At 34.5% G+C, this 13,411-nt stretch overlaps 1 protein-coding gene across 6 annotated transcripts in view; it reads right to left on the bottom strand.

The window, feature by feature from the left end:
* Window positions 1-13,411, bottom strand: part of MYO9A (myosin IXA) — a 270,682-nt gene that overhangs the window by 119,063 nt on the left and 138,208 nt on the right. For all 6 annotated transcript variants that reach the window (XM_032622165.1, XM_032622167.1, XM_032622168.1 and 3 more), the window contains exon 16: window positions 4,644-4,719. In XM_032622165.1, the coding sequence (XP_032478056.1) occupies window positions 4,644-4,719 (76 nt within the window). The remainder of the gene's footprint in view (window positions 1-4,643; window positions 4,720-13,411) is intronic.

Below are 13,411 nucleotides of genomic sequence, written 5' to 3'. Positions count from 1 at the left end.
AGGTTTTACTGGTATTTTACACACTGACTAACAGGAAGAATCCCAGCATTAGAATGGCAGGCTCAATGGTGAAGTAGAAGGTTGGAAGTGAAAGAAAGCAAAAATTGGCTGTGCCTATTTTTAAGAGATGACAATCAATGGGATGCTGGGGAGAAAGAAAAGGCTGTGTGTGTACTTAAAAATCTTTGTGCCAGTTGGTTATTTCAGTGAAATGACTTGACGTAGGTATCTGTCTCAGTTTTTCTAGGGGCTTCCCTTAGCTTAGCACATTGTTATTAAGATTGATGGCATACACAACGTCTTTGTTCTCTATATACAATGTACTCCTTATATATACATTAGAGCACTGTCATATATTTGTTGCATACATATAAAAATTATTTGCACAAAGCATAGAAAATCCAACACAGACTTCTCATAAACACTGAATCCTCATAAAATCAGATGAGAGACATATAGATTTTCAATTTTCCTCCTTAATACAGGTTCACATCAATGTGTACCCATGACCACCTACTGTAAGCCATCATCTCTTGCCAGAACTGCTAGTCTTCCTGTATCCAATCCAGTGCCTCTCCAAATCATTCTCCATAAAGCAACCATAGAGATTCTTCTGAAATATCAGTCAGTCCCCTACTTAAAAGCATTAAATAAATTCTCATTACCCTTAAGATGAAGTACAGCCTCTCCAATACGGCTAACAAAGCCCCACATGAACTAGCCTATGTCTATTTGTCTTTCTAGAGTCGACTCTCATCATTTCTCTCTTCTTACTCACATTCTTTTAATTCTTTATTTGTGCCATGTCCTCTAGAGAGAGCTCTCTTTTTGCTCCTGGACCATCATACAGGTTGCTCCTCTGCCTATAAAACATCACCCTCCTCTTCAAAGGGCTCACCCTTACTCTTCACTCAGATAACAGTTTAAAAGATTCTTTTTCTGAAAAACATTTCTGAGGCATCTGGCCCCATATCCAATTCTTTAAATACAGTATTGGCATAAAAAATTGTAAAGTCCTCCTCTATGTTTCCATGGTATCTTATATTTCTCCAATCATATCACTTATCACATCTATCTCACAAAGTATTGAATCTCCAGTTTCTGCCACACGACCTGGCACGAAGTACTTGTTAAATAAACAAATGATCTGGCAGAACGAGAAGTTGTATCTGTCATAATTTATTGTTTTATTTTTCTCTCAAGAATGATCTGACCTTCAAGAATGGAGTTACAGGCAAATAATGCTCCAGTAAAAAGGCCACTAATTTTTAAAACAAAGGACAAACAAAACTATGTAAAAACACACAAATATCATTTAGGATAACCAACATACTATATACTAAAGTGAAAAAATTTGGAAGAGACTTTTGAAACAACTATAGAATACTTTTTTTTTTTTTTTTTTTTTTTTTTTTTTTTTGCGGTACGGGGGCCTCTCACTGTTGTGGCCTCTCCAGTTGCGGAGCACAGGCTCCGGACGCGCAGGCTCAGCGGCCATGGCTCAAGGGCCCAGCCGCTCCGCAGCATGTGGGATCCTCCCGGACTGGGGCACGAACCCGTGTCCCCTGCATCGGCAGGCGGACTCTCAACCACTGCGCCACCAGGGAAGCCCTATAATACTTAATGTTTTAAACTTATACTAAAATATGAGTATTATTTCATACTACTAATTTGCTATTATTATATGAACTGCTAATCACATATAACTGCTTACATTAATAACCAAGTTCTGTATTTTTTCATTAGGGTAAACAAAATACACTCTAAGACATGATCAAATGCCATGAGATTTATCTGGCTGTAACATATGAGAAATTACTCCAAGCTGTTTTATGTGACATCAAGTCATATTAGTTCTAAGAGAACCCTGAAATCCATTCACCTTTATAAATCATGTTAAATATGATAATTACTTAAAAAACCCTAGTAATAAATTATTTGACTTATCCTTCAAAAAAAGTATTTATTTTTGTTCTCATTGTTGCATTTTATAATACAATGTCTCAGATGGTAAGCAGTCATTTACCCAGATCAAGAGGAAAAGTTGAATTTAAACAAAAATAACACTTTAGACAGTGAGTTTTCAGTTGCATTAAGAACAGAAATCAGGATCCACACATGCTACATAGTCAACTCTTAGAGGATAGGTTTATCCCAGTACTCAAATATGTGGTTATCAATATAGCCAAAGTCCTAAAAAATAGTGTCATAACCCACAAGTTTTAATGAGACTTATTCTAGTTCCTTAATGCCCTGGTATTAGCATGATAGTACAGCAGACCCCATTTAATTATAAAACATACCATATACTTCCACAATGTGCAAATTCATTATGTACTTGTCTACAATAAATTCTGATAATACTCTTTTTGCCCCTTAAATAACAAGTTTCCAAAGGCATATTTTCCCAATATAGGGTGGTATATTTTATTCTTCACACAATCTTCTCTACAACTATTCAGAAGAGCTTTTTCCACCTAGGAACAAATGTATCTTTGAAACCAGGGCAGTCTTTTTAGTTATTCACATTAAGTGTCACTTCAGCAGACTCTATTTACCATCTCTGCTTCATGATATGTAATTATAGGCTCTGTACTTTTTTCAAATCATATTTTGATACAAAGACATCTGTTTCCAGTTTATACCCTCTTACCAAAAAGCAACTGCCCACTCAACATTGATGAAAGTTTTCTCTCTCACTTGAGGAATATTTGCACTGGCTAAAAATAGTTTTATATTTGCGTTTTCTTGTTTTTATACAGACTACATCAATTCTTAGTCCTAGATCACCAGCAAATTGGATGTTCCACTCTTTCATTTAAGAGTCACTTATTAGGAGTGTTCCATAAGGAAGGTCCAAAAGACTCCACTTAGTAGATACAAGCTCATGATTTCATGACTGATTTGATTTTCTGAGTATCTATTGTTCTATCCTCTCTATCTTCTCACCAATTTTCTCTAAAATATGTCTAAAATAAACTCACCAATACAACAAACACAAGCGGGGAGGCTCTCTTGTTAAGACTGCTAGCTGGCCTTTTCCTGATAACATTACTTCAATGCCACATATCTTTCTTTATCTTTCTTTATTGTACGCAAAGGAAAAGAATCAAGCTGGTGTGATCAATTTCTCTGTGAGGAAGGGTCTCAAAAATGAGCTTATACACATCTTTACAAAATCTGTTTGTCATTCCATGAGTGCCTAAAATCACCTTAACTGCTTGAGCCCAGACCAATCTTAAACCAATATATCAGACTATTCCAACTGACATATAAAAAACAGAAGCCCATATAGATCACTTCAGGCATCCAAAATTGAAAGCAGTACAAAGAAACATAACTGGGAATTCCCTAGCAGTCCAGTGGGTAGGACATGGCACTTTCACTGCGGTGGCCCAAGTTCAATCCTTGGTCGGGGAACTAAGAGCCTGCAAGCTGCGCGAGTGGCCAAGAAAAAAACAAAAATAAAAACAAGGAATTAGAAGTTATAACCATTAAATTGCTTCGGGAAATGCAACAAGTCACAGTTCCTTGTTTTACCCAAATCAAGAAAATGAGTTCCTTAAGTTAGGGATCTCTAATGACCAGGGTGAGAATACTGCCAATAGATTGAAATAAAAAAGGTACACAGGTCACCAGATTAATGATCTAATTTGTTCTTAGGTAAAATCTAACATGCACATAATAATGGTGATTTTCATCGTCAGCCAACTGTCACTGTTAAGAAAACAAAATGCATGCATTATTATAAAGACAGCCAGTAGTTCAATTTGCTGGCATTAAAGATAAGTACAGTTGAGGTTGGATACTTGGGCTGTGACAGCTCTTGCAGGTTAAAATAGTGAACCTAGACTTCTTGTAATAAGCAATAAAGAGTTATAAAAAAAAGTTATGGAGCAGAGAAGTGATAATATATATTAGAAAGACATAGTAACTCAAAATGGAAAACCTGATCAATGAAATTATACTTTAATTTTAAATGACTGATCATCCTAATCTTGTATCTTACCAGGACACTAAGAAGCTCAATTCTCTTGATGTTTAAAATGTACACAGCAGACTCTAGACACTAAACAATGCTCTTTTGCTCATTTAAAGTACAATCTTTATAAAACAGTATGTGTAAAGGAAAAGGAGCTTTATTTATGAACTCAAAAAATTACTTACATTTGTTACTTTCAAATTTTACTTAAGAATTCTTCATTGAAAATGGTAAAAGGTAAGCTTTGGGTATCACACTCATCAAGAAAAGGTATCGGACAGTTTGTTGTAAATCAAACTACTCAATTATTACTTACCAATAAGATTTCTCCATGGAAAGAAACAGAATACCCATTACTTTTGCAAAAGACATTTAAAACGCAAGAATGGTCTCAGAAATTAAAACATATGCACTCATTTTTAATTATCCTGGGGAAACTTTTTTTACATTGTACAACCACTTTACCAGAGGCAATCTTAGACAATTTACTGTACTGTTAACTCTAACCTTTTTAACTTATTACACCATTTACAAAAGCTTTAAGAAATTAAAAGAAAAAAAGGCCCGATTTACTGCATACTTTTAAAGCCACAGAAGTATTAATAAGAATTCTAGTTATTTCTTCTTTACGTCCTTGAAAACTTAAGCCAAACATACTTACTGTTGGTTTTTTTCATTTAGAGTATTCATTCCCTGAAGATCAGAAAGAGGTGTTCTGGGATTTTTCCGAGTTATACCTAGCATAGAGAAAGCAAAAACCTTCAATCAATGCTAAGATAAACTAAACATGAAATAATTTTTCTAGGAACAAATGAAATTAATATACTTCAATAGTAAATATTTGCTAAACATATCAGAAAGGTCTAAATAATAATAATATGAACCAAGTCCCATGACTGTTACTTATAAATTTGACTTAGTCAACAATGAAACCAATTCGGGAATTTAATAATAAATTCTTTAATTTCTTCTCTCATTTAAATATTATCAGGAAATACAAGGGTAACTGGGCTGACTGTCTAGAGTACACAAACTCATTTCTTATTTTAATATTCAAAAAATTCCTAATGATTCCTTTGCACCATTTTTCAGCAATAGGATATTGCTCCTATAAACTATAGATTTTAGAGATCAATTAATCTTACATATAAAGACACTAAGAATCAAAGATGATGAATTGCTTCCTCAAGAATTACCAATATTTTTTAAACAAAAAATCTAATTAAAAAATGGGCAATTAACATTTTGGTGCATGACTCTTTTTGAATTATGGTTTTCTCAGGGTATACGCCCAGTAGTGGGATTGCTGGGTCATATGATAGTTCTATTTGTAGTTTTTCATTGCAGCTCTATTTACAATAGCCCGGAGATGGAAACAATCTAAGTGCCCATCATAAGATGAATGAATAAGGAAGATGTGGCACATATACAATGGAATATTACTCAGCCATAAAAAGAAATGAAATTGAGCTATTTGTAATGAGGTGGATAGACCTACAGTCTGTCATACAGAGTGAAGTAGATCAGAAAGAGAAAGATAAATACCGTATGCTAACACATATATATGGAATTTAAGAAAAAAAATGTCATGAAGAACCTAGGGGTAAGACAGGAATAAAGACACTGGAGAACAGACTTGAGGATATGGGGAGGGGGAAGGGTGAGCTGTGACAAAGCGAGAGAGAGGCATGGACGTATATATATATACACTACAAAACGTAAGGTAGATAGCCAGTGGGAAGCAGCCACATAGCACAGGGATATCAGCTCGGTGCTTTGTGACCGCCTGGAGGGGTAGGATAGGGAGGGTGGGAGGGAGGGAGATGCAAGAGGGAAGAGATATGGGAACATATGTATATGTATAACTGATTCACTTTGTTATAAAGCAGAAAGTAACACACCATTGTAAAGCAATTATACCCCAATAAAGATGTTAAAAAAAAATAGGCAGAAGGCTTGAATAGACATTTTTCCAAAGGAGACACCCAGGTGGCTAACAGGCACATAAAAAGATGCTCAACATTGCTAATCACTGGGGAAATGCAAATCAAAACCAAAATGAGATATCACCTCACACCGGTCAGAATGGCTATCATCAAAAAACACAAATAATGAATTCTGGCGAGGATGTGGAGAAAAGGCAGTGCTCATACACTATTGGTGGGAATATAAATTGGTACAGCCACTGTGGAAAACAGTACAGAGGTTTCTCAAAAAACTAAAAATGGAACTACCATATGATACAGCAATTCCACTCCTGGGTACACATCTGGAAAAAATGAAAACACTAATTTGAAAAGATACAGGCACTCCAATGTTCATAGCAGCCCTGTTTATAATAGCTAAGACATGGAAGCAACCCACATGCCCATCAACCAACACTTGGCTTAAGAAGATGTGGTATATATATACAATGGCATATTACTCGGACATAAAAAAAAAAAAGAAATACTGCCATTTGCAGCAATGTGGAAGGACCTAGAGAATATTATGCGTAGTGAAGTAAGTCAGACAGAGAAAGACAAATACTTTATATGACATATATGGAATCTAAAAAAAATACAAATGAATGTACATGCAAAACAGCAACAGACTCACAGATACAGAAAACCAACATGTGGTTACCAAAGAGGAGAGGGAAGCAGGGAGGAACAAAATAGGGGTATGGGATTAACAGATAGACACAACTATATTTAAAATAGTAAAAGTATCTTTGAGATAACAATCTTGTGTGTGGAAAATCCTAAGTAATTCACAAAAAAATTAGGACTATTAAACAAGTTTAGCAAAATTACAAGATATAAGATCAATATTCAAAAATCAACTTAGCAATAAACAATTGGAAAATGAAACTAAGAAAACAATTCCATTAATAATAGCAATAAAATAATATAAAAGGAATAAATTAAACAAAAAATATAAAATATCTACTGAAAAACTACAAAGCATCATAAAAAGCAATTAAAGAAAACCTAAATAAATGGAAAGCCATCCACGCTCATGGACTGGAAAACTTAATATGGTTAAGATGGCAGTGTTCCCCAAATTCATCTACAGATCAATGCAATCTCTATTAAAATTCCAGCTGCCTTTTTTTTTTTTTACTGAAATGAATAAGCTGATCCTAAAATTAATATGGAAATGCAAAGGACCCAGAATAGCCATGTTGAAAAAAGAGAACATGGTTGGAAGACTCATACTTCCTGAATTAAAAACTCACTACAAAGATAAAGTAACTGAAACAGTATGGCACCAGCATAAAGATAGACAAACAGATCAATGGAAAGGAAGTGAGAGTACAAAAATACATTTATGATCAACTAAATTTTGACAAAGGTGCCAAGACAATTCAATGGGAAAAGAATAATCTCTTCAACAAAAACTGGGAAAACTATATGTCCACATGGAAAAGAATGAAGTTGGATCAAAGACCAAAATACAAATGCTAAAAGTATAAAACTCTTAAAACATAGGAGTAAATATTCCTGACTTTGGATTAGGCAATGATTACTTAGAGATGAAACCAAAAGCACAAGCAACCAGAGAGAAAGACTGATAAACTAGACATCACCAAAATCTAATACTTTTGTGCTTCGAAGGACACTATATCAGGAAAGTGAAAAGACAACCCACAAAATGGTATCAACAGAAAATGGCCCATCAGATATCTGATAAGAAGCTTGAATCCAGAGTATAAAAAGAACTTTTGCAACTGAATAATACAAAAGATAACCCACTTTTAAAATGAACAGAGTATGAATAGATATTTTTCCAAAGACAACACACAAATGGCTAATAAGCACATAAAAAGATGCTCAACATCATTAGTCATCAGAGAAATGAAATCAAAACTATAATGAGGGCTTCCCTGGTGGCACAGTGGTTGAGAGGCCACCTGCCGATGCAGGGGATACGGGTTCGTGCCCTGGTCCGGGAAGATCCCACATGCTGCGGAGTGGCTGGGCCCTTGAGCCATGGCCGCTGAGCCTGCGCGTCCGGAGCCTGTGCTCCGCAACGGGAGGGGCCACAACAGTGAGAGGCCCGCGTACCGCAAAATAAAAAAATAAAACTACAATGAGATTGCACTTCACACCCCCTAGCATGACTATAATAAAAAAAGGAAGATAGTAAGTGTTGGCAAGGACATGTAAAAATTGGAAACTTGCATACACTGCTGAATGTGAAATGATACAGTCGCTTTGCAAAACAGTCTAGCAGTTCAACAAAAAATTAAACAGAGTTACCATATGACCCAGAAATTCCACTACTAAGTATATACCCAACAGAACTGAAGACATACATCTATACCCACATAAAAACTGTTACTGAAAAACTTATGTCTTGGGATCAACAAATTCAGTTAGAACTTTGAACAACTTTATTTTCTTACATATTTGAATGCATTGTTTTTGTTTCATTTATTCAGTTCCTAAGTCATGGACACCAAATATCCTTATGACAAATTATCATTTCCTATTCGCCATATGAATTCTTTTCTTCTGCATATTGAAATATAGTCACTTCAGGCCTTTCCTTAATATTAGTAATGCAATTTTCAGATATGTTTCCTCTATTGAGATCACATAGGTGTTGATTTATGCCTCTACTTGATTTAGTAGTTCAAAATCTATTTCAACATCATTCTGATATTTCATAGTCTTAAATTTGTGCTACTGCTTTATTGGATTCATGTTCTTAAATTCTTTAAACTGTAAAGTGCTCACCGGGAATTTTCTTCTCGTTTTTGGTGTTGCCAACACAATAGGGTGTTTCTTTTATGCATGTTATTTCCCTTTGTGTAATGATTTTTTAAACATTAATTATTAAATATTTTTAAGGAACAATATACTGAACACTTGCAACTGACCACTGAGATTAGAAAATGAAGTCCTGTGCACCTTTCTTCCTGATCCCATTTCAACAGCATCAGATCCCAACATTGCCCACTTGTTGGAATTAGCATAAAAGGACTTTAAAATTGCTATCATAATGTTCAATGACTTAAAGTATAAGACAGTCTTATGACCTAACAGAAAAATCTCAGGAGAGAAATGGAAACTGTAAAAAGAATCCAAATGGATATTCTGGAACTGAAAACTGAAATTTTCTGAAATGAAAATTTCATTCTATGGTTTTACAAGGAGACTTGAAACAGCATAAGGAACTTGATATCAGATAAATAGAAATTTTCTGAAATGAAAAATTCATTCTACGGTTTTACAAGGCAACTTGAAACAGCATAATGAACTTGATATCAGATAAATAAAAATTATCCAATATGAAGAACAGGAAGAACAAAGATAGAAGAAAAATCCACAGAATATGAGGAATCTGAGACAATATCAAATATTCTAAGAGCATGTAATTGGGGTCTCAGAAGAAAAAGAGAAATTGCAGCAGAAAAAGATTTCTGAAAAAATACTGACCAAAAATTTCCTAAATTTGATGAAAAATAATGAAGCACAGGTCCAAAAGGTATAGCTAATACCAAACAGCATAAATATAAATATAAATGATATCTAGGGGCATCACAGTCAAACTGCTGAAAATGAAAAAATAAAGAGAAAATCTTGAAGCAGCCAGATGAAAAAAGGTATATTAGATATGAAAGAATGACAACAGAATGACATCTGAGTTTAACATCACAAATAATGTAGGACAAAAGAAAATGGAACATCTTTAAAGTGCCAAAAGTTTGATAGTTCCTAATGATGTTAAACATATGTCTACTTTATGACACAGTAAACTCCATCATAACTTTTACCCAAGGAATGAAAATTTATATACACAAAATGAATTGAACAAGAATGTTTATAGCAGGGTTCCTCACAATAGCTCAAGACAGTACAAACCTTATATCCTTCAAGAAATGAATGATAAACACAAAGTTGTATACACAATTGTATATACATATACAATGGAATACAACTCAGCAACAAATTACTGATATAGGGAACAACATGAATACATATATAATTATGTTACATAACAGAATCAGAACACGAAAGAATACTGTATGATTCCATTTCTGTTTTAGAAAAGGCAAAATTAATTTATAGTAACAGACATCTTAAGAGGGGTTGTCTAAAGGGAGTGCGAAAATGTACAAGAGAGTAAGAATAAACTTTCTGATACAACTTTATTCGAATATTTTATATTTTTGTGGTCATATCTTTTTGTGTTCATATGCTTTAGGTTTGTCTCTTATAAACATCTTACAGCTGAATTTTATTTTAATTGCATAATCTTTTTTTAAACTGTTTAGTTGGGTTTATTTTATTCATATTACTGATATATCTGGAATGTTTTCTGCCTCATTTTATGTTTTGTATCTACCCTAATTATTGTATGCTTTTACCCAGACTTCTACTGAACTATTTTCTTTATATTCTGATTTCTTTGTTTTGTTTTAGAAGTAATATACACTCTCCTCTTTGATTATTCTTGAATTTTTTACATATTCATGAATTCTAAACTAAATTAATTCTCTATTCTCTTTTTCTAAAGAGTACAAGAACCTTTAAATCTCTGATACAAGTCATCCCCTTCCTATCACAGCTATTGTTACCCAGTATTTATTTTCACCTTATTTTCTTCCCATTAATCAAGCAAATTAGGCATTAAGTTTTATAAAACAATAACTTGTATTTTACAAGTTTCTCAAAACTTCCTAGTGAGTTCAGCTTCTGTCTTTCTCAACTAAATCTTTTTATAAATTCTACTGATGAAGATCTGCTCAAATTACGATCTAGTTTTATTTACTGCTATTGTTCACCTGTGCCTGACATAGCTTTCTCCATTCTTTTATTTTTATCATTTTAAGAATCTAGATATCATTTAATTAAACTTTTTGAAAAATTCATTTTGCGATTTTAATTGGTGATATTAATCTATTTTTATTAATTTAAATCATAGTACTTGTTTCTTGTATTTTGTTTCACTTTTATTTCACTCTTCAAATCCATATTCCCCCTTGTTAGTTTTCATTTGATAGATAAAGGTTTCTCGTGCTACTTTAGAAGACAGAGATTCAGGGAATTCCCTGGAAGACAGAGATTCAGGGAATTCCCTAGTGATCTAGTGGTTAGGACTCTGTGCTTTTGCTGCCTAACGCATGGGTTCAATCCCTGGTTGGGGAACTAAAGTCCCACAAGCCACTTGCAGCTGACAAAAAAAAAAAAAAAGAAGAATCAATTTTTGTTATTGTCTGTAAGGCAGACATTCATGTTTGTTTATCCACATTGATTTCCTAAATTTGATAAATAGCCTTATTCTATCAACTCAATAGAAATAGCTCCCTGACCTTCCTGCAGGCTTCCCCAAAATACATATTGGCATATCCTGTATTTGTTTCCATCTACCATTTTCAAACAAGAATTCTGATCACGTAACATTTTTTTTTTAGAATATTTTAAATTATTTTAATGCAAATCTCTGCAGTGGATAGCAGACAAGGGCTTTAGCATTCATTATCACATTTGAGCCTCGTGTTGCCCCTGTGCAGTGGGGACTACCTTTCAGAGAAGGAAATTGAAGCTCTGAGAAACAACATCTTCCACACACAGGAATACAGGGGCTAAGTAGCAGAGCCAGAATTTGTACCTGGCACTGCCTGACTCCAAACGCCAGGCTGTTTCTCCTCTCTCTTTTGAGAGTAACGTGGAGGTCCCCATGTCAGAATCTTTGTGCCCTGCCACAGCCCTGGCAAAAAGCAAAAGAAGGTCAGGTCTTCCTGGCACTGAAGCCTTCCCCAAGATCAGTCAAGCTGGCTAGTTCCCACTCTGGTCCTGATGAGGCCCTGATGAGTAAGGTGTGGACACTTCCTGGGGTTCCCATAACATATTTTTATTTTTGGTATGCTTAATTCCATGAAAAATAGTCTCTTCTAGATATCTATCTAAGACTTATGTCAGGCTTCATGATATGCAATTAATTTTTTAAATTGTGGTAAATTTTACATATTGTAGAACATACTCATTATAAGCATACAGTTAGTTAAGTTTAGACAAAACTGCCACCAAAAGAAGATATAGAATATTTCCGGGGACTCCCCTGGCGGTCCAGTGGTTAAGACTCTGCACTTCCACTGCAGAGGGCATGGGTTCGATCCCTGGTGGGGGAACTAAGATCCGGCATGCCATGTGGCACCACCAAAAAAAGAAAAGAAAAATTTCCATCATCTCCCAAAGTTCCCTCAAGCCCTTTCTTCGACAATCCCCCACACACCCTCCTGGACCAAGGCAACCACTAACCTGCTGTCCATATCGACTGGTTTGCATTTTCTGGAATTTGATATAAGTGGAATAAAACAGTATGCTCTCTTTTGTGTAAGGTTTCACTCAACATTACATTTTAGAGTTTGATCTATAAAAAGTCTTCACGTGAACATATGTGTTCATTTCTTACGTGGAGAGAACATACGGAAAGCATATGCTTACCTTTATAAAAAACTGACACTGTTTTCCAAAATAACTGTACTATATTTTACATTGTCAGCAGAGTGGATAAGCATTCCAGCTGCTCCACACACTCATCATCAGTACTGTCAACTTCACTTTAGCCATGACACAGGGTGCTAATGTGACTTCACTGTGATTATAATTTGCATTCCCTAATGACTTATAAAGCTGGTAGTCTTTAATGCGCCTACAGATGATTCATATATCTTCTTTTCTAAGTGTATGCTTAAACCTCTTGACCATTTTTTTTTTTTAAACAGAAAGTAACATTTCTTTTTTTTGGCTGCACCACGTGACATGTGGGGTTTTCCCCAAACAGGGATCAAACCTGCGCCCCCTGCAGTATAAGCACAGAGTCTTAACCACTGGACCACCAGGGAAGTCCCCTCTTGACCATTTTTAACTGAACTGTTTATTGCAGGAGGTTTTTAAAAAATATTTTGAAGTCCATTATCGGTTATATATTATAAATTATTATGAATATTGTTTCCCAGGCTGTGATATGCTTTCTGTTTTTTTACAATATCTTTTTTAAAGTAGAAGTTTTCAATTTTGGTGAACTCTAATTTCTCCATTTTTTCCTTTTATACTTCATGTTCTTATGTCCCATCTAATAAATTTTGTCCCAAGATGGCAAAGATTTTCTCTCAGGTTTTCTTCTATCAATTTGATAGTTCTGTTCTTTGCAAAGAGCTGTATGACCCATTTCAAGTTAATTTTTATGTATAATATAAGGTAAGGGTCAAAGTTCTCTTGAACATATGGATATCCAGGTTGTTCCAGTGCTGTTTATTTTTTTAAAGACTATATATACCCCCACTGAATTATCTGAGGGCCTTTGGGGAAAATCAATGGACAATATATGTATAGATCTTTTCCTGGACTCTGTTTTTTATTTTTTTTTCTACAGAAAAGGATTTTATTCAATTTTTCTAAAATTACTAAAATTTTTTTATTGGAGTATAGCAGC

The sequence above is a fragment of the Phocoena sinus genome, chromosome 2 (assembly GCF_008692025.1).
Source record: "Phocoena sinus isolate mPhoSin1 chromosome 2, mPhoSin1.pri, whole genome shotgun sequence".
NCBI classification, from domain to species: domain Eukaryota; kingdom Metazoa; phylum Chordata; class Mammalia; order Artiodactyla; family Phocoenidae; genus Phocoena; species Phocoena sinus.
The sequence above is the reverse complement of the archived record's forward strand: the minus strand, read 5'-3'. Positions and strand labels throughout refer to the sequence as shown.